General features: G+C 41.0%; 1 protein-coding gene across 3 annotated transcripts in view; it reads left to right on the forward strand.

Moving 5' to 3' along the window:
• Positions 1 to 22,411, forward strand: part of ZFP64 (ZFP64 zinc finger protein) — an 84,049-nt gene that overhangs the window by 27,415 nt on the left and 34,223 nt on the right. The window contains exon 6 of one of the 3 annotated variants that reach the window (XM_058562454.1): positions 40 to 2,217. The exons of 1 other annotated variant lie outside the window; for it this stretch is intronic. In XM_058562454.1, the coding sequence (XP_058418437.1) occupies positions 40 to 1,322 (1,283 nt within the window). In that variant the 3' untranslated portion in view covers positions 1,323 to 2,217. Of the gene's footprint in view, positions 1 to 39; positions 2,218 to 22,411 lie in introns of those variants that run through there. One more of the 3 variants, XM_058562453.1, reaches the window with a different exon arrangement.

Below are 22,411 nucleotides of genomic sequence, written 5' to 3' on the forward strand. Positions count from 1 at the left end.
GCCTGCCTGTTCTTATGGAAACTCACCTTGTGTTAACAGGGGACGCCCCCTTCCAGTGCTGGCTCTGTAGCGCCAAGTTCAAAATCAGCTCGGACTTGAAAAGGCACATGCGCGTGCACTCGGGGGAGAAGCCTTTCAAGTGCGAGTTCTGCAGTGTCCGCTGCACCATGAAGGGCAACCTCAAGTCGCACATCCGCATCAAGCACAGCGGGAATAACTTCAAGTGTCCGCACTGCGACTTCCTGGGGGACAGCAAGGCCACCCTCCGGAAGCACAGCCGGGCGCACCAGGCGGAGCAGCCCGAGAAGTGCCCCGAGTGCAGCTACTCCTGCTCCAGCGCGGCCGCCCTGCGCGTGCACGAGCGCACCCACTGCCCCGACCGCCCCTTCAAGTGTCGCTACTGCAGCTTCGACACCAAGCAGCCCAGCAACCTGAGCAAGCACGTGAAGAAGTTCCACGGCGACGTGGTCAAGAGCGAGGCCCTGGAGAGGAAGGACGCGGGCCGGCAGAGCAGCCGGCAGGTGGCCAGGCTGGACGCCAAGAAGACTTTCCACTGCGACCGATGCGATGCCTCGTTCATGCGGGAGGACTCGCTCCGCAGTCACAAGAGGCAGCACAGTGAGTACGGTGAGAACAAGAACTCGGATGTGACCGTCCTGCAGTTTCAGATCGACCCCAGCAAGCAGCCCGCCGCGCCCCTCACTGTGGGGCACCTCCAGGTGCCCCTCCAGCCCGGCCAAGTGCCCCAGTTCAGCGAGGGGAGAGTCAAAATCATCGTGGGGCATCAGGTGCCCCAGGCGAACACCATCGTCCAGGCTGCGGCTGCCGCGGTGAACATCGTCCCCCCCGCCTTGGTGGCCCAGAACGCGGAGGAGCTCCCGGGGAACAGCCGGCTGCAGATCCTGCGCCAGGTCAATCTGATCGCCCCTCCTCAGGCCTCCGGGTGTCCGAGCCAGGCGGGCGCGATGACCCAGCCAGCTGTCCTGCTGACCACTCACGACCAGACTGACGGAGCCACTCTGCACCAGACTCTCATCCCCACGGCCCCTGGGGGCCCCCAGGAAGGCTCTGGCGGCCAGACTTTCATCACCAGTTCGGGTATTACTTGCACTGACTTCGAAGGCCTTAACGCTTTGATTCAGGAGGGGACCGCTGAAGTGACTGTGGTCAGCGATGGGGGCCAGAACATCGCCGTGGCCACCACTGCGCCACCTATATTTTCCTCTTCTTCCCAGCAAGAGTTACCCAAGCAGACTTACTCCATCATTCAAGGAGGAGCCCACCCAACTTTGCTCTGTCCAGCAGATTCTATACCGGATTAGTACTTAAAAAAACAAAAGAAAGGGGAAAAAAGGAGTGATGAAAAAGAGGTCATAAATAGAATTCTCTAAGAGGTTTGCTCTTAATGTTTTTTAAGGACTGTTGTGAGCCGTTGTTCCCCCCTCCCCCGTAATAAATTGTAATTTTATACTGCTTACTATAATTTTTTAACCTGTAATAACTTTGAGACCACCTCTGACTCGCCATGTTCTGTTGTAGAATCTTAGACGTTACCAAGATGTTTCCAATGAGGGTCTGGAATTAAATGCATTTAGTGAATACATTTGTTTGTTTCCAACTTGATTTTGCAACTCTTATAATAAAGGTTTTTTCCACCTCATTAAATTTGTGAGTAGATGGTACTTCCCAGCCTCTCTTAAGTCCCTCTTCTGAAATACCCACCAGAGTTTGGAGTATTCCTGTTTTAGTACATGGATACAAATCTGTTGGCACAAAGGACCATTTTCTGCATAATGTTAATGGATCTTTGACCAAAAAAAAATGTTTCGTGCTAATAAGCAAAAAAGGAATGGTTTCCTAATAAACTGTTACATGATTAAAATATACTGAATGTTAATGATTCTTTAGAGTCATGGTATGATTTGGGATTGAAGGGGTGTGAATTATCGTAATTAAAGAGAACTTGGGGAAGCAAAGGTTTTTAGTCCTCGCTCGTAAATATTATACAAATGACTTACCTTCTTCACAGCCAAATTACATATGTGTGGTTCCGAAAGTGACCCAACTATCATTTTCATTTTGAAACTTCAGACTGATGAACCTGATATTTCTGTTTAGATGCAAATATCATGCAAGTTCCTGCTCAGCCTTAGGACAGAGAGTTGCAGGACACCATTGTTTTACATATTAATGTGTGTACAATCCCAGGGTCCAGACAAGTGGGACTGGAAAAGCACCTGGGTTTTTCCAAAGCATAGGCTATATTGAAAAGATGGAAATTAAAATTTTATTCTGTTTTGAATTGAAACGCTGTTTTATCAGTAGGTGGCGCCAGAGAGCGAGCTAGAATTACCCATGTTTAGACCCAAAGACATGAACTAGGGTCCTAATCTCTCTGATTTCCAGGCTCTAGCATGATCTTCAACTCAGGTGGGCTCTTAATAAATAGTGAGTGAATGAAAGCTGCTCTCAACCGAGTGTCAGCAAGGATTGGAGAGGAGGGAGGTTACTCCACCACTTTTCTTCTCTAATGCAAACTTATTTAATCAAAATTCTCATGCAGATCAGCTCACTTTTATAGAAATATATTATTTTTCACTTCTTTTATGGTAATACACTGAGGAAATATACAAAATGGTGATGCTAGAAACCTTGAGGGTCGCCTGCTGGAAATTGAAAGTCCCTCCTCTAGGAAATAGAGAAAGAGTTAGAACTCGGGCATTGTCTGCTTTGGTTCTTTGATCCTTAATATTTGAACACATTTCTGGTAACTTGCTGTGTTTTCTTTGCCAGAATTTCTTTATTTTCATATCGGCAATAGTAATAATGAGTCATTAACTATGGTTTGGTAAGAAATCGAAAAAGCTTACAGTGTACTTCTGTTAGTATTTTAATAATTTCATTGCTTTAGAATTATTGCTTTAATTTTAGCTGGGAAACTTCTACTGTCATAAACACGTTTTCTACATCTTTCTGCCCAGAGGGACCCTCTTTTCAACTTTTAAAGGATTTTTTTCCTGATTATGAACATAATGTATATTCAAGATAGAATATATGGGAAACACATTATATTATTCAGAAAAAATTGAATTCGCTAATAATCTTAGTACCCAGATGTAAAAATTATCACCATTTTGAGTGGACTTCCTTCTAATCTGTTTTTCTATGCTTATGTATGAATGTTTTCCACTCCGGTTATAGAGTTGGGGTTGAATTGAGCATATTATTTTCTTTTTATATACTATATTTCTTTTTGTATCTTGATATCCCCACCTATAATGCTGCCCTCCATTTATATCTATACAATTATACAAAATACAGAATTATACAAAAACCAAGTCAGTAATCTCCAGCCCCCTGCCTATTGTCACCCCACCCAAGGTAAGTAATGTTAATTTTCCCTGTGTTCATAACAACATGCATAGACTCCAAAGATAATGTAGAAAGGGTTTTTTCCTATTTTCGTGGTAATTGTATCACACAATGTACATTTCTCTGCAACTTGCCCTTATTATTCCATTTATTAACAGTACTGTGGGTCAGGCTGGCCCCGTGGCTCAGCGGTTAAGTGCACGTGCTCCACTGCTGGCGGCCTGGGTTGGGATCCCGGGTTGGGATCCCGGGCGCACACCGAGGCACCACTTCTCCGGCCATGCTGAGGCGGCGTCCCACATACAGCAACTAGAAGGATGTGCAGCTATGACATACAACTACCTACTGGGGCTTTGGCGGGGGAAAAAAAAGGAGGAGGATTGGCAATAGATGTTAGCTCAGGGCCAGTCTTCCTCAGCAAAAAGAGGAGGATTGGCATGGATGTTAGCTCAGGGCTGATCTTCCTCACAAAAAAATAAATAAATAAATAAATAAAACCTTGAGCCTAATAGAGCATCTGGAACATTTGAAAAAAACAGTACTGTGGGTCAATACAGTTATCCCTAACTTTTTTTTTTTAAGCAGAAGGTAGTAATATGAATATGCCATGCTTCATCAACCATTTCTCTATTCATGGATATTTAGGTTGTTTTTGTGTTTGCTTCCCATTACAAACTGCCTCAGTAAACGTCTTACGGAATTCCTCATATTCAGCTGTTTTTTTGGAATTTCAACAAGTTTCCGCAGTTTGTACTTGCATAGATTCCGATTACTTTTTCAAAATGGTAGTCTCGTCTGTGGTGTGGTCTCCAACTATTGCCAATCCTGGGTGTTATCAATCTTTTGAAGTTTTGTCAATCTGATGAGTGAAATGGGTGATCTGCTCTTTGTGCATTTCCCCACGTGATGTTTTGATCTGCATTTCTGTGGCATCCCTGCATAGACTTATTGATTGTTTGCACTTTTCTCTTCTATGAACCTGAAACCCATACTCCCTATTTTCCCCCTTCAGTTGTTAGGAACTTGGGGATATGAACCCCATGTCTGTCGCTTATTGCTGAGTTTCCTCCTCCCCGTCCTTTGTCTTTTGACTTTCCTCGTGGTGCTTTACCACGTAAAAATATCTTTGTATGCAGTCGATTTCTTCTGTTGCTTCATTTATGGCTCCTGTATTTTCTAGGAAACTCCTCCTTTCCCTGAATTAAATAGGTTTTTTTTTTTAATATTCTTACTGTTTGTTTTTAGTTAGCATCTTCCTACAGCAAGAATTCATATTTATATATGTGTGATACAGGAGTTTCACTGGCCACATAGACCAGGACCATTTGTTAAATAAAATGTTATTTTCTTCGGAACTGAAATCCTAATTTCACCTTTAGATGAAGTTCCCAAATACACTTGGATCTATTTCTGGACTCTCTATTTTGTCCCACTGATCTTTAGATCTTCTCTGGTTTGCCAACATCACATAGTTTACTGTATTAGCATTAAGCCAGGCCTTAGTATCTTTTAGACTCTTACAAAGCCTCTCCTCCTAGCTATTCTTTTCCAAAATTTTCTTAGCAATTCTTAGATATTCATTCTTCCAAATGAACTGCCATTTTATCCAGCACCTCTCCCTCCAAAAAGAAAATCTTTTGAGGATTTTGATTCAAATTCCATCAACGTGATATATGAACTTATAAAAAGAATGACTTTTTAAAAAATGTTAAATCTTCCACCCAAAAACCTTTATTCAAATCCTGTTGAAAACAGTAGTCAATAAAATTATACAGTTTTCTTCATAGATAGTCCATTCTTATTATATAAGGCCTCTTATTAGTGTATAATTTTATTGTATTTATAAATAGGGTTTTTTCCATTTTAAAATAATTATTCGTTGCAAACATAAAGAATAGCCATATGTGGTATATTTGTCTATATTGAGCTACCTTACCAAAAATTCTTATTAATCGACAGTAAGTATTTATTAGAAACTCTTGGTCCCTGATAAGTATGATTTATGATGGTTATGATACAGTCATCTCATTGCCAGGTTGTTTTATCTCTGCCCTTGCAGTATTTATACCACTTTGTTTGTTTTCTTGTCCAATTGCGTTAGTCGAGCCTCCGAGCAATGGTTGACTCAGTTGGCATCCCTGTTGCGTCTCTAATGTTAATTTGAATGGCTGTAGAATTTCCCGATTTGATATAATATACACTGTTCCTTTGAGTGGTGGTTTTTATAGTTCTTAGGTCATTTTCTTCTACTCCAATTTTCACATAAAGTTTTTATCAGGGTGGGTTGCTTAATTTTATCAAATATCTTTTGGCATTAACTATTAGGGTTTTGCACCTGCATATGTTGATGTCGCAAATTAGTGTGGGACATAGCCTGGCACTGAGTCACCTTGAGTTCCAGAAACAAGCCCTCTTGATCATGTTGGGTTATTCTTCGAATACATTGCTGGATCTCATTTACTAGTAATTTACTTGAAATTTGTACAACTAAATGCGTAAGCACAATTGATCTCGTTTTCTTTTTTGTGCTCGGATTTTTGCCTTTTTGTTCGTTCTCAGTTATGCTACTCTGAAAATAAATTGGGGCTCTTTCCTTCTTTTTTCAGAGACCAGCAGTAGTTTGGCTATCTCAACAATTGTCTGTTTATTATCTGGGCTGATGTACATCCTTAACAGACTTTCCAATTTTTTCTGTAATTGCCAGTCTGTTCATGTTTTATATCTCATTTGGATGAATTTTGGTAATTTATATTTTGCAAAAGAAAAAAATCATTTGCTTGGCTCTAAATTTTCAAATCTGTAACCCTATAATGCTATTTAACATTCTCCTATAATTATTTTAAAATCTTTAGCATTTTCTTATTAGTGATTAGTAATGCTAATTAGTGATTAGTAATTTTCTTATTACTATTGTATTTTTTTTCTATTTTCAGTCTTCTCCTTAGTTTTCCAAGAGTTTATCTTTTTTGTCATTTGTAAAAATAAAAGTAAAGCTTTTGCTTTTATTTATTCTTCCTCTACCCCCCCTCCATTTTATTCATTTCAGCTATCTTTCATCTATATTAATTCTTTCGAAACCCTGCTTTTCTTTCATTTATCTTGTGATTCTAATTTCTTGTGTTCACTTATTTTCAGCCTTTAATGATAAATGCATTTAACGCCATATATTTTCCATTCTAACCTCACCTATGTTAAAAGATAATTTTTTTTTTTAAATCTTTTTGTGTGTGTGTGTGTGAGAAAGACCAGCCCTGAGCTAACATCCATGCCAGTCCTCCTCTTTTTTGCTGAGGAAGACTGGGCCTGGGCTAACATCCGTGCCCATCTTCCTCTACTTTATATGGGACGCCGCCACAGCATGGCTTAACGAGCAGCGCGTCGATGTGCGCCCGGGATCCGAACCGGTGAACCCCGGGCCTCCGCAGCAGAGCGTGCGCACTTAACTGCTTGCACCACTGGGCCGGCCCCAAAAGATAATTTTTTAAAAAGTTAAAACCATGACTGTCATACAAGTAGAAAATGAACATGTGTTAGAGATTTTATTTAACTCATTAAGTAATGAGAGAATCAGTAAGATGTTACAACAGGTTCGAAGGAGAATTTAATGAATGCATACTTACACAGGCAATCAGGAATGCTGAAGTGAATTTACAGACATGCAAAACTGGTCAGTATCTCCGGGGCAATAATCAGTTACATTCCACCAGACAATGTCTGTTTGCATTCCTGTGGATGAGCTATTTGCATTATTATATGTTTCTATAACTCACAAAGTTGTAAAATACCTCGAAAACAAGGAAAGGTACTAACCCCTATAGAGTCAGATAACCCCAGGCTGGGAACTGTCAGGACACCCGGTAATCTTTTTTGCCTATTTCAGAGTCTTTCAACATTTTCATGACATCCATATTCCTATAGATTTTTATATAAAGTGGTCTTCTTCCACAAATTTCTTGATGCTTTGTTATTTCAGGTTTAGTGTGGGTTGGTTGGTTTGGAGAGTTGGAGAGACAGACTCCCAGGGTTAATTTAAAGTTATATACGTGTTTCTTATTTTTCAAGTAGGTACAATTTGTGAAACTCTTATTTTGGTTTTTGGTTTCTGATATTCATGGGTTTTGGTCTGAGGATGTGACCTGTAAAATAATGTGCTTTTTGTAATTTATTAGTTTTCTTTATGGCCATGTAGGTGACCAATTTTTGTAAATATCTGGTAGATATCTATAAATCAAGCATGTTGACTTTGTTATCCCGTCCTTCTAAACCTCTCTTAGTTTTTGTCTACTTGACAAACTTTGAAAGAAGTATTTTTAAACCTTTCACTATGGTTGTGTTTTTTGGTCAAGCTTTTCTTAAATTACTAGGTTGTTTTGTTTTATTATATTTTGCCATATGTTGTTTGATGCATACAAGTTTGTGGCTATTTTATGTTCTTTCTCAATTTCATATTTTATCCTTTATTATGTACTTGTTCTTTCCATTTAATAGCTTTTGACCTTAAATTACACTTTATCTCATAATAATATTCTAAGTCCTATTTTGTATTTCATTACATTTGCCTGGTTTATCTTTGCTGACTGTTACTTAATATCTTTCTTCATCAGTTTCTCTTTATCTTTGGTAGGAGAATTCAAACCCTTTGCATTTATCATAGTGACACATACTTAGTATTATTCACTTCTGTCTTATTTAATAGTTGTGTTTATTAAACTTTGTGACTTTCTCCTTTTCCCTGTCCAACTTTTCCCTTTTCTCTTGAAAGTTCTTCTGTATGTTTCCATTCTGCTCATAGTTACTCTCCAAACTTGAACAATTATTTTTACATTTCTCTATTGCTACATCAAATATAAATATTAACTGTGCCCAACCTTCCATTAAGTCTCCCTCCACATAAGAGGAGGACTTTGGACCTCATCTCTCTCTTTACCCTTCACTCCCCAAATCCTGAGTTGTGCTAAGAGAGCTTACAAGTTAATTTCCAGGCTTTCGTTAAGTTTTGCCCTACAGTAGATCTCATACCTTATAATTCCCAAATTATCATCATCCATTTAGATTGAACCAAAGATTACAACATTCATCGTTTGCCATAATTTCTTATACTCTCCTTCTGCCCCTATTTCACAGCTTTATTCTGACTTTATCTTTATCCATTAGACTAATTTCTTGCACATATTCCTCAGAAAGGGCATGTAGGTGGTATTTTTTTTGTCTTGGCAGATGAATGATACCTTTGGACATAGGATTGTTTCCTCTTCAGTAATCTTTAAATTCTGTTCTAGTGGAGATCGACCCATCTGATCCAATTCTTGGATGCCCTAGATCCAGTGACCAGCAAAGTTGAGACAATATAGCAGTGTTGCCAGGAAAAAAAGTTGGGCGGTCTCTCGCCTTAGCCAATCAATTGAGAGAACCAGTCTCTGAAGCTTCCAGAATAGAGGAGGGGGCTTAAAAGTAGGAAACGTTATTAATCTTGAAAATTTTTTGTTGTTCATTTCATCCAATTCTTGGCAACAAAATTATGGTTATATAAATTGAAATTTACATTTTTTCTTCTGTATGACCATAGGGCTCCAAGCTTTAAACATTTCTTCTACATCAAATTATCATTAGAAACAATTTTTTTTATTTTGTAAATAACAAACATATTACACATTTTGATAAATAATTTTTTAAAAAAAGCAAAATTTTACTGGTAATGTATATCTTAACGAGATAGGCCTAGTTTTTAATCAGCTTGTATATCCTTAATGAATATTACTTTAAAAAAATTTTTTTTACCAACTGTTAGAATGACATACAAGTAATTTTCAGTTATAGTCCCAATTTTCTTCTTTATTGCTGTAAACTTGAGAAGTCTCATTCACGTTGAACAGGATGTCAACCTTAAAAATAAAACAGCCAGTTATTTTACCAGCAAAATGAGTTTATTCCAGGAAAAAACAAAGAATTGCAATTCCGGGCCTGCATGCTATGGCAAAAGCCATAGGCAAGTCCAGCAACCAAAGGAGAAGAATGTTATTTTATAGGGATAAAGGAGGAAATTGGGAGAGGTTGTTTTGAACAAAAGTCCATTGGAGAAAAGCAAGAGTTCAGGGTAGTGATGGTTTCTCTTGGCTGAATTGCTGGGGTAGTTGATTTCTGTTTGGAATGCAATGTACATTTCTTCCTGTAATTGATGATTCTTTCCTGTTGAGATTTCTTTCTGTTGGGGTCTGTAATTGACTTATCTTTGCTGTAATTGACCTCCAGTGGTACTTTTTGGGAGCTCCTCCTTCTAGCCTCCTGACTCCATTTTAGATGAGATTTCCCTTTATTAATTTTCACAAGGATATAGAAGTAGAAATTTTATTGTTATAGCAATGCTTCTCAATTATTTTAATTCCTTCTGAATTACATACCAGAAAAATCACATAGTGGTCAATCATAATTAACTGGGTCAATTTTTTTAAAAGCAAAGAACTAAAAACTAGCTAGGGGGCTGGCCCCGTGGCTTAGGCGTTGAGTGCGCGCGCTCCGCTGCTGGTGGCCCCGGGTTCGGATCCTGGGCACGCACTGACACACCACTTCTCGGGCCATGCTGAGGCCGTGTCCCACATACAGCAACTAGAAGGATGTGCAACTATGACATAGAACTATCTGCTGGGGCTTTGGGGAAAAAAAGGAGGAGGATTGGCAATAGATGTTAGCTCAGAGCCAGTCTTCCTCAGCAAAAAGAGGAGGATTGGCATGGATGTTAGTTCAGGGCTGATCTTCCTCACGAAAAAAATAAAATTAAATAAATAAATAAATAAATAAATACCTGGGATTTCTTTCCCAGTCATGGAGCATTTACCTATTTAACACTGGCACCATGATTTCCAACATTTTGTCCTTTTTTCTTTCTTTTTTTTTTTTTTAGTGTCCCAGAGATTTTACAGCTCCATGCACTGATTCAATATGGATTATTGAAGTGAGCCACCTCCTGGGTGTGTTCTTAGATAATCAGTTTTAGGAAAAAGTACAAATAAAAGTTGAGGATCTGGGCCGGCTCTGGTGGCCTAGTGGTTAAGTTCGGCGTCCTCCACTTCGTCGGCCCAGGTTTGGTTCCCGGGCGCAGACCTACAGCACTCTTCTGTCAGTGGCCATGCTGTGGCAGTGCCTCACATACAAAAAGAGGAAGATTGGCAGCGGATGTTAGCTCAGGGTGAATCTTCCTCAACAACAACGAAAAATGAGGATCAGATAATTGATTTCCTTAATCATGTCCATATACCTCTTGAAAAATCTTTTTATATTCCCAAAATACAAGAACCTCAATTCAAGACCCTTGCCCTGGAGCCGGGTTCAGCTAACTTTATATGTAAAGGGCCAGATAGTAAATATTTTCAGCTCTGTGGGCCACATGGTCTTTGTTGCAACTACTCAGCTCTGCTACTGTAGCATGAAAGTAGCCACAGACAACATGTAAAGGAGTGAGTGTGTCTGTGTTCCAATAAAACTTTATTTATGGGCATCGAAATCTGAATTTCATATAATTTTCATGTGTCACAAAATACCATTTTTCTTTTTTTTTCCCCAACCATTTAAAAAAATGTAAAAACTCTTCTTAGCTCACTGACCACACCAAAACAGGTATTGGCCTATAGTTTGCCAACCCTTTCCCTAGACCCTGCCTTGGCCCCTAAGATTAGGAGTTAACATGAAAATTTAAATGAGTTTCAAGAAGGTGAGGTACCTGTGGGTGTTTAGATTGAATTTATTTTTTATAGCAACTTTTTATATTGAAGTGGAGAATTCTGTTTAAAAATTCGACCGTCTGGGGCCGGCCCGGTGGCGCAAGCGGTTAAGTGCGCGCGCTCCGCTGCGGCGGCCCGGGGTTCACTGGTTCGGATCCCGGTCGCGCACCGACGCACTGCTTGGTGAGCCATGCTGTGGCGGCGTCCCATATAAAGTGGAGGAAGATGGGCACCAATGTTAGCCCAGGGCCGTCTTCCTCAGCAAAAAAAAAGAGGAGGATTGGCGGATGTTAGCTCAGGGCTGATCTCCTCACAAAAAAAAAAAAAAAAAAAAAAAAATTCGACCGTCTTTAGGGCTTTTGTTATTGTTTTTGTAGTTATTATTGGCATCTGTTTAAACAAACATATGGAACACCTGACTATGGTGGTGAGTCACCCTGCATCATACTGTGGGAATGGCCCATAAACTCCTGAAAAGCCACAAGACAATTTGTGACCCTTGATGCCACCCTTCCTGAAAGCATCACAAGGCAGCACTTTGAGACTGAAAAGTTTTCAATTCCCACACTGCTCTGGCTAAAGTTACAACACTTGATTAAATAAAATCATAGGATTCTCACCACCAAACAGAAATCTTAATAACTCAGTGACTCTGCTGTAATAAACTACATTTGCAAATTTGATTTCAGTTTTTCAGTGGCTTACTTGGGAAGACTTGGCTTCCAGAAATGGAAAAGGCAAGTTTCTCTACTGACTAGGAGAGAAATTTTCTGGTGAGGCAACCGGAACAAAATCTGACTTTAAATCAGGTCTGGATCCAGGTTTTATGGGGCCTGAAGTTTATAAAAATTTGGGGGCCCTCTTTAAGAAAAAGAATGTAAAATTATGAATACAAAATTACAAATATAGGGTCTTAGAAGGGCTTGGGAGGTAAGGGGCCTTAAATTCCAGCATCTTCACGGTAAATCTGCATCAGTGATTAGTTCCCAGTGGGGAGGGGTGGTATTGCCTGCATGGGGAACCATCCTTCCTGAGGAAGAGAGAAATTGCCACTGCTTCATTTAAGGATGGAAGATGATTCAAGCCAAGACACCATAGACCACAGGGAGCTCTCAGAGGCGGGCACCCCAGGCAGCCAGGTCTCACCTTCTCTTTAGGATAGAATGTTGCCCCGGAAAGATGTTCTACTCACCAGGCTGGATGGAAAAACAATCCAGTGTTTGTGACAAAGACCAAGCCCTTGGCTTCAACCTTACCAACTCTCATTGGAAGTTAAAAAGAAAATAATTTACCTATCCGTTCTCCATTATTTTAGGATGTACTTTTAAAAAACTGCATTTTTGCAAACAGAGCAAAACATTTTCTGCTCCTGAAGAAGTCAATTAAATAGTAGATTGCATGATGGCTCTCCATACGTGGTAGCTACTAAATGAAGTTATCTGTGATTCTCATTTCCTGTTTGCTGAGTTCCATTGTTGTTACTGTAGTTCTCATTTCAAGTCACCTTTTTTTAAGTCAGCACTTTTTACAGTAAAGCCCAATTTCACTTCAACGAGATCGACTTTGGCCAGATTAATTCTATAACTGAAGGAGCTTTGTGGTTGGGCAGGCATTTTATAACATGAAAATCTGAACGTGAATTTGAAGTGGAGCTAAGAGTCCTTAGATTCTAGTACCTGCTATTTCATTAACTCTTTTCGAGGGCTCTGGCTCTTTACAATCCCTCTGGAACTGAGAATCCTCAGATAAGAGGAGGATGTTGGTTTAGATCAGGGTTTCTCAAACTTGAGATCACAGACACTCGGGGGTGGAGGAGGCGGGGAAGGGAAGGAGTCTTTGGATATATTCTTAGGAGAGAGCGCTAAAGGGGGGTATCCAGATTCATCTTAATGACTAACTTATAACCAAGAACTGCCAAAAGAGTTCACTTCCCCAGTTTGCATCTTCCACAATTGTTTTGGAGTGATTGCTTTAAATAACTGGCTTAAAAATCAAGTGGAAGTATTATTACAAAGAAAGTTTAGAGACAGCGTGTTGCCACACATGGCAAAATAAGCAATCTCGTGTTTGAAATGCGTATGGTATCCTGAGTACCCTGGAGAGAAAAAATGCATTTAGATTTAGATTTGCCCAAATGGTCTGCAGGGCCCACATTGAGAAGCCCTGACTTAGATCAATGCCTGGCATGAAAGAGGGTGTTGAATATAAAAGTAAACCTCCTCTCCATTTCTCCAATGCACTCACAGCTCCTTTCCACCGTCTCTCTATTCCATCTAGAAAGTTCTTTTCTCCCACTTCCTACCCCCATCTTCCTGCAGATCCCAGGAGTAAGGTAACTTCCTCCTAAACTGCAATTAAGTCATTGCTTTCACAGGAGCCTACTTTTATTGACAGTTTTCAGAATCGTAATTAAGAGTAAGCTATTTTTTTTTTATAATTTTCTTTCTTTATTTATTTTTTCCCCCAAAGCCCCAGTAGATAGTTGTATGTCATAGCTGCACATCCTTCTAGTTGCTGTATGTGGGACGCGGCCTCAGCATGGCCGGAGAAGCGGTGCGTCGGTGTGCGCCCAGGATCCGAACCCAGGCCGCCAGCAGCAGAGCGCGCGCACTTCACCGCTAAGCCACGGGGCCGGCCCCAGAATCGTAATTAAAAGCTTATCTGTGTACCTATTTTCTTACTGTACATCATTCCCACTAGCAGTGAGCATGCTCTGCGAGGGAAGGAACTCTACCTTATCCAGCATTATACCCCAATACATAGCATAGTACCTGGCACACAGTAGGTGCATAGTAAATATTTATTAAATAAATGGCAATCATGATTTACCAGGATAAATGCTAACATTTATTGACTTATGATGTGTCAACACAGTGCTAAATGCTGTACATAATAATCTCACATGCTCCTCCCAACAACCCATGAGGGAAGTACTATTCTCACTCACATTGTGCAGAGAAGGATGTGTTTCCCAACTTGCCTGGTGTAAGAATCAGTGGAAAACTTGTAAAAATGCCCACAGCCACGGCCCAGCTCTGGAAATTCCAACACAGTGCATCTGAGTGGGGGCCTGAGAATCTGTATTATTTTAAATCCAGCACCTTTGGAGATTTTTCTGATCCAGGCCATATGGGAAATACTAGGGTAAAGAACCAGAGTCTTAGAGAAGGTAAGAGACCTGCCCAAGGTCATACAGCTGTTAACTCTAAGAGGCTGAAAGGTAGAGCTGACACTGAAATCACCTGCCCTCATCCTAATCAGCGTGTTTTGGCTAGTCATGACCTTCATCCAACTTTCTAAATCAGGGCTTGTTTGCGGGAGTTGGCTTCTGCTCTGCTCCGACCCGCCCATGGGTCTCCCGACTGTCAACGTGGCGGTGGCAGGACTGGGCGTACCTTCCTGATATGGGAATGATGGGCCTATTTTGTTGTGCCCTGGTTTACAACTATAATTTGGGGAATTCAAAGTTAATATCTTTGCTGTGAGCTTCTTATACACACCCAAATATTTCACTTTTGTGTTCCACATAATTCTGCTGTGCTTGATCCAAGGGGGCCGGTAGAAGCCTGCTGGCGTCCAGTTTTGCTCGGGCTCTCCTGAGGACACCGGGAAGTCCAGGCTTGTGTCCTGAGCACAGGCCCTGTATAGATCCTAGCTACTTCTGCTTTTGTTTTTCTAATTTGACCTTTTTTGTGTTGGTTTCAGAAGAATTCTCTGAGCAATAAAAACAGAATGCTTGCAACGGAAATTTCTCTTTGATTCATTAGCCAGAGTTGGATCTTCTGGAAAGATTTCAGCTGAGGATCTGGGATAAAATCTGTAATAGTTTTTCTCCCCCGCCACTCCTAGTTCCTTTGCTGCTGTGCTACTGACCTTTCTTGAGGTCAGAGGTTATCTGAGGTTGTCTGAGGAACTAGATTCAACCCCATGGGGCTTTCCACCACAGGACTTCCTAATCTCCGGCATGAACTGCAAGTTCAGTGAACACAGCCTGCAGAGAGGGCAAACTCCTGCTTAAACCAACACTTCACTCTTTAAAATGCTCTTTTGCTGACCTATTTCTGCACTTTCAGTGAGATGAGGAAACAGAGACAAGAGATGGAGGTCACATGACTTGCCCAAGGTCTCTCTGCTGGTCACTGGCCTAATCGCACTTGAGCCCAGGTCCATACTTCATTACTTCCTTCCCCCAGTGTTGAGTATCTGGCTAGTGGGTTATGGACAGAGACAGGAGTACATTTTTCATTTTGTTTGGTTTAGTGTTCTAATTTCACTTGGTGCCTCCAACTTTATCTTGGTATCATGAGACCAAAGGAGGGCCCCCCACAAGTCCCCAAAACAGAGAACACACACTCCAAGAAAGGTTACGGTTTAGTAGTGAAATGTGGGAGTCAGCGGGGTCACATTGGCATTGTCCTGGGCTGTGAGCATTTTTGCCTGCATGGTGCCCCTTCCTCCACACACACACAAAATTTATATATATATATATATAATCCAGGCTGGATTATATTAAAATTTTTTTCTTCTGATTTTAAAAGAAGTTAAAGCACTTTCATGAGCCCTGAGCATTACGCCCACTGTGCCTAATGGAGAAGGCGGGCCCCCGGGGGCTGGGAGATTATAACCAAGACATGAGGAATGTGAGAGAAGTTTCCTTCTCCAGGGAGAAGAAGTAGGTGGGGCAGAAAGGTATTTACTCATCTTTATTTTGCCCTAGTTTATTTTTTTATAACAGCTTTATTGAAATATAATTCATATACCATAAAATTCACCTTTTAAAGTATATAATTCAATAATTTTTAGTATATTCACAAAGTTATGCAACCATTACAGTATCTAATTTTAGAACATTTTCATCATCCCAAAAAGAAACCCCATACCCATTTGCAGTCACTCTCCATTCCCTCATCTTCCCAGCCTGTGGCAACCACTAACCTTCTTTCTGTGGGTTTGCCTATTCTGGGCATTTCACATCATTGGAATCATACCCTATGGGATCTTTTGTATCAGACATTTTGGCATAATGTTTTCAAGGTTCATCCATGTTGTAACACGTCTCAGTACTTCGCTTCTTTTTATGGCTGAATAATATTCCATTGTGTAGATATACCACATTTTATTTATCCATTCATCAGTTGATGGAAATTTGGGTTGTTTCCACTGTTTGCCCTAGTTTATAAGATATTCATATATTTAGGATTTTAGAATTATTTGTGAATTTTTATCATAACACCCACTACCTATTGAGCAGTTACTCCATGTCACTCACATTAATTTATTGAACATCCCCACCAGCCCTATTCAGGAGCTAATATTACCATCACCATTTTAGGGCTGACAAGGCTAAGCAACAGAATAGGTAAGCAGCTGGCCCTGGGTCACACAGCTAGTTTATGTGATTTAACTTGAATCATATAGAGTCATGTGCCGCATAACGACGTTTCAGTCAAGGGTGGACCGCATACACGATGGTGGTCCCATAAGATTAGTACCATACAGTCTAAGTGTGTAGCAGGCTATACCATCTAGGTTTGTGTAAGTGCACTCTGTGATGTTTGCACAACGAACATATCATAACGTTAAGCGACGCATGACTGTAGTGATAAGATCTTGTTCTGGAGCTAGAATCCTGTGTTGGAATCTAGTAGAGAGCAGGGCACATTCATCCATCTTTGCATGAACACAAAGACAAAGCCATTGATTCTAGCCCAGTGGCCAACGTGAACACAGTAGGCCATGGCAAGGAACTAACATGCTTTTCTTAGATGAGTAGAAAAGGTGGAGGTGCCTGGCCAAGGGACTACTCTGTTCTCTTAGTAAGCTATCATTTATTGAGCACTTACTGTGTGCCAGGTTCTTGCTAAGGTTTTAACTGCTGCCTCCCACACCAACTCTCAAAACACAAGAGTGGGCCAGAGGAAAGCTCCAAGATTTCTTCCCGCACAATACTGGCAGCCTTAGTTCTTGGGAAACACATCTGTCCATACGCATAGCACGTGTACCTTTGTTTAACACACAAAGATATATTTATTTGTATTTTTAAAACATGATTTCTTAGGATAGTCAAGATTTTTTTGCAAATTATAAATAAAATAGTGCTTTTGAATAGTCTTCCTTAAACTAATCTCTTTATTTTTTTCAAAATGCTAACCACAAAATTTTAAAAGAATTAATTTAGGAGGTAGTTAAGTTTTTAATGCTGATTTTCTGGTTCTTGGGCAATGATGATAGTCATTTATCTTGGGCTATATTTTTCCAGTATTATCTTTCCCTGAGAGTTACTTCATTGAATTTCAAAAGTGGAGTTGAGTGTTATTTAGTTATTAGGAAAAGGGAGACTATAAGGTGAATGTTCTAGACACCATCAGCTGTAACGATTTCATCAGTTCATTGGTAGATTCATTCCAGGTACATGTATGGAACTTGTAACCGGGCCCGAGGAGCCATGGGGACACTAGATTGTATGACTGAGCCACTGCCTTGAAGCAGCTTATTGTCTAGGGTGCCATTGTTGCTTGTCTTGCCATTTCCTCTACCAGAATTGTGGGTTTTGAGGGTGAGACTGATTCTAACCACTCTAACCCTGGACAAACGTGCTCAGTAAATGTTCATTGAACTCATTTGTTCGTTCATTCAGTGAGTGTTTCTTGAGCACCTACTATGTGCCAGTGCAGTTCTGAAACTTGGGAGGTATCATGAGCAAACAGAGAGCATGATCCTTGCCCTTGTGGAGTCTGCTTCTAGTGTGGGGGAACAGAACAATACATAAGTATAACATACAGTGTCTTAGGAGGCGATAAGTGGTAAGGAGGTGGGAGAAGATTTAGTACAGGGAGAGGGGTTGCAGTTTTAAATAGAGTGGTCAGGGAAGGCCTCCCTGAGAAGTTAAGATTGGAACAAAGACTGGAACGAGGGAGGGAGGGAGCCATGTGGATATCAAGAGAGAGACTTCCAGGCAGAGGGAACAGCCAGTGCAAACACTCTAAAATAGAAACGTGCCTGGGGTGTCTGAGGTGAATGTGGCCGGAGAAGAGTGAGCAAGAGAAAGAGAAGAAGGTAGCAAGTGGGTTGAGGGCAATACCATTCTCTATGTTTTTTGCATATCTGCCATATTTTATAATAATAAGTAAAACAAGAATAACAATTGCATTCGTTCAGCAAATACTAATTGCCAAAAGAGCATGGTGGCGACACAAGGCAGGCAGCATCCTTGCCCTCTAGGAGGTCACAGGCTAGTAAGGCAGACAGGCAAAGAAGCATTTGTCACAGCACATAAATGCTTTACTGGGGGACATAGCACCGCGAGGAAGCCGTATAACCCAGATTTGGAAGGCCCGGGGGAGGCTGCTCTGGGAAGTCAACGTGATAAATAAGGGCTACACAGTTGAAAGCAGGGAACAGGAAAATGGAGGGTGAGCGTTCTAAGGTGGATGGGAACATATGCAAGTCTGGAGGGAGAGAGGTCATTTGTAATTGGAGCAGTTTTCTAGAAGGGAAAGGGGAAAAAAATGGTTAGTGCTCCTTGTGGAGTGTTAGCTCCTGGGAAGGTTGTTTATTTCTGGAGAAAAAAATACCACATTTATACCATGTATATAAGATGATCATATAGTTCATCACCCAAACTGGGACACCTGTGAGAGCGGCGTGGCACTATTGATAATTATGCCGGGAGAGCAGAGGTGAATCAGCTCGCGATATGCTGCTCCTGATGGAAGGCCAAGCCCAGAAGCTGTAAAATACTGACTCAGGCTTCGCCCTCGTGGTGGAATGCAGCAACACAACTCAACAAGGCAAAGATTTGAGTTTCACATCCCATGGGCCAGTTTTCCAAGATAACAAGTCACAAGCCACAAAGCTGATCAGAGTTTGGGTTTTTGACCTAATGCTTTAGATATAAATTTTTTGTTACTATAAATAGATCTATCAGTCTTTATCAATCTGTTTATTCTTCACTGTGTGATTGTAATCCTATTTTCAATGTTAGTAGCTATGGTACATTAGATATTTGTTTCCAACTTGGCACTCCCTCCCGGTACAGAATTATATTTATCCACTCTTGCTCATTGGCATCATGGCGGATGGAGTGGCTTCCCTGCCCCATTGACTTTGGGCGAAGCCATATGATTTGCTTTGGTCAATGGAATACTAGTGGACTTGGTGGGAAGAGGGGTTTTAAATGTGTCTGTGTAATTTGGCTCATCCTCTTGTTCTCAAGTGACCTGTCATGAGAAGAACATGCCCTGTGTAGCTAATGACTCAAGGAGAAATGAGCAGACACTTGGAGCTGACCTCAACCCAACCCACAGCCTAGAGCCAAACCTAGCAGAGCCACAATGAACTCACAAACCCATTAAAAAGAAAATAAATATTTGTTGTGGAAAGCCACTGAGATTTTGGGGTTGTTTGTTACACAGCAAAAACTGACTCGTATAGGGGACTATTAGTGAAATCCTCAATTTATGACTGCCTACTGAATTGCATATCCAGTGTTCAGCATTTATTTGAATGAATGAAATAACGTTTTCCCTACAATGCCACTTTAAAATCACTTTTAACACAAGCATGATGCAAAAAGTATTTGTCCTTGTAAAATCTGGATGCAAATTCCACAAGTTTCTTCTTCCTATCTTTTCTTGCCTCCTTTTCCTTCCTTTTTTTTTTTTTTAATTTCTGGTCAGTTCCCTTTCATCGGAAAGGGAAAGGAAAAGCTGCCCATAGGACCCCCCACCCCAGTCTGCCTAAGACCAGTTAGTCTCCACATGGGCATCTTTTGTTTGGGGCAGCATTTTCCCAGTTGGCTCTGAGACTCAGTGCCTCCCAGGAGAAGATGCACGAAAAGGATAGTGTGCTGGAGATGCCTCAGCTTTTAAGAGACTTCACAGCTTCCCAAAGAGGATTCCATTCATTTTGAGCTCATCTAAGTTACCACGTGTCTGCAGAAAGACAAGCAGAGTTCAGACTAATTTGAAAGATTGGTGTGCTGAAGGCTCAACAAGAACTTACATTCTTTTCAGTATTGAAAGTTCTTGCAAGTTACAAACCAGCAGTCATCTTTACAGAGTGTCTTTCAACCTAATCCAGTGTAGACAGCACAGACGCACTCAAATCACCTTTAAGCAGATGAGTAAGTACTGTCTGTCATTCAAAGACCTCTCAGGCCTGGGATGTGCAGCAGGCCCATGGAGAACTGGAACAATTGGCAGTAGAGGGTAGTGGTTAAGAACAAGGGTCTTGGAGTCAAAAAGAAATGGGTTCAAATCCCAGCTCTGCATCTTCCCAGAGATATGGCCAAGACAAGTGACCTAACCTCTCTGAACCTCAGTTTCTTCTTCTGTATAGTGGGAATAATAACAGTAGTAATAATAACAGTACCTGCCTATAGTGTTGTAAGGAAGGATTAAATGAAATAATACATATTAAGCATATAGTAGGCAGCCAATTAATGTAGCCATATATAATAGAACATAGTAGGCAGTCAATTAATGTAGCCATATATAGTAGAACATAGTAGGCAGTCAATTAATGTAGCCATATATAGTAGAACATAGTGGGCAGTCAATTACTGTAGCCATATATAGTAGAACATAGTAGGCAGTCAATTAATGTTGCCATATATAGTAGAACATAGTAGGCAGTCAATTAATGTAGCCATATATAGCGGCTGCACTAACCGCTTTTCTGCTTTTCTCGGTGTGTGTGTATCTTTGGTTAAGCCATTCATAGCTCACACTTGTCATTATTAGGGCTGCTCAGGATCCAACCTCTTCCTGTGCAGAGGACATCTGTCATGGTGCTCACTTGCGTGGAAGGCAGTGTCCTACCCCCCCACTGTACAAGCTGGTGAGCATCAGCCACTCCCCCCACGTCCTTGCATCTGGAGGACAAGCACATGACCTAGGCTTGGCCGGTTAGGTGTTCCTGCCCAAGACCGAACAAGCAACACAAACCACAGAAGGGGCGAAAATTCATTCACTGTAGCAGCATTTCAGCAGAGGTTTAAACACTGTGTGATGGCCGCAGCAGTGGTTTCTGGGGGCAGTGGGGTCCAGCTTAGGGGTTTCCAGCATCAGTACCAGAGATGTCCCCCCGCAGCACCCCAAGCAGACAGTCCCAGCAGGAGCCTTGGTCATGATTACACCTCTTTGGCCTGCCTCACTTTCTGCCTATCACCTGAGCCGGGCTCTCCACTCCTCCCATTGATGCTCTCAGCTCCCTTCCTGCCAATAAATTCCTGTTCCAGTTCACTTGGCCAGAGTCGGTTTCTGTCCCTTGTAATCAACAAGCTGTAATTGATACACTGGCAAAGAGAAAAGCTCTGATTGGATCTGTTGTCACCAGCCAATACCGAGGACTCCAATTGGGCAGAATTTGAGGCCATACCAATGTCGAATCATTGCTTTAGACTCAGTCCTTGCACCTTATCTAAAAAGCCTGCTCAGATGTTTTCACTCTAATAGTGCAAACCTTGGCACCTTTCCGCAGAAAGACACCACCACCACCAGGGGACTCTCCCTCCTGAGGCTGGATGGGTACCAGAGCTTCAGGGCTAGCCTTTGATTTCATCATAGAGGGGGAACTTTTTAAAGTAAAAATGTGCCAACAATTTTTTTTTGTAAAAAGTTTCAAACATACAGCAAAGTTGAAAAAATTTTTTAGTAAACATCCATATTCTTTCCATGAAGATTCTATCATTAACGTGTTACAATTTCTGCTTTATCATATATCTGTCCATTACAGTAAATTTTTAATTGAAAAGATAATACATGCACAGCATGAAAAAACTTCAAACATTTCAGTGTGGTATATAATGAGAAATTATTCTCCTTCCCACACTGAATTCCCAACTCCCTTCCCCAAAAGCAATCACATGCTTACACATCTTATATGTATAGTTTTTGTTTCTTCTTTTTCCTTGATTCTTTTTAATGGGTCCTTACTCTACATATTGTCTTCTAGCTTGGCTTTCTTTTTTCTTTCATTTAACAATATATCTTTCATTCAGGATTCATGCAGTAAAAGTTTATTAAGCAACTGTTATGTATCAGGCACTTCTGCGATATACCAGGCACCCTGAACAGGTAGAATAGTTTCACTCTACCCTCTCTGGGCTGAAGATTCAGAAATCATTCCATACCAACTCATGTGAAACTAGTTCATTCTTAAAGGGACTTTTAAACCAGGGCTTCAATGCCTGTAAGACCCAGGGGGTAACAAAAATGTGTGAAGGGATCTGCAATGCGAAACAATAAAACCTTGACCACCCGGCGTGCAGGAGATCAGAAGCTGGAACTAAAGTTTATGAGTTCTGGGAAGTCTTGGGCGTT

The sequence above is a fragment of the Diceros bicornis genome, chromosome 19, assembly GCF_020826845.1.
Source record: "Diceros bicornis minor isolate mBicDic1 chromosome 19, mDicBic1.mat.cur, whole genome shotgun sequence".
NCBI lineage: Eukaryota > Metazoa > Chordata > Mammalia > Perissodactyla > Rhinocerotidae > Diceros > Diceros bicornis.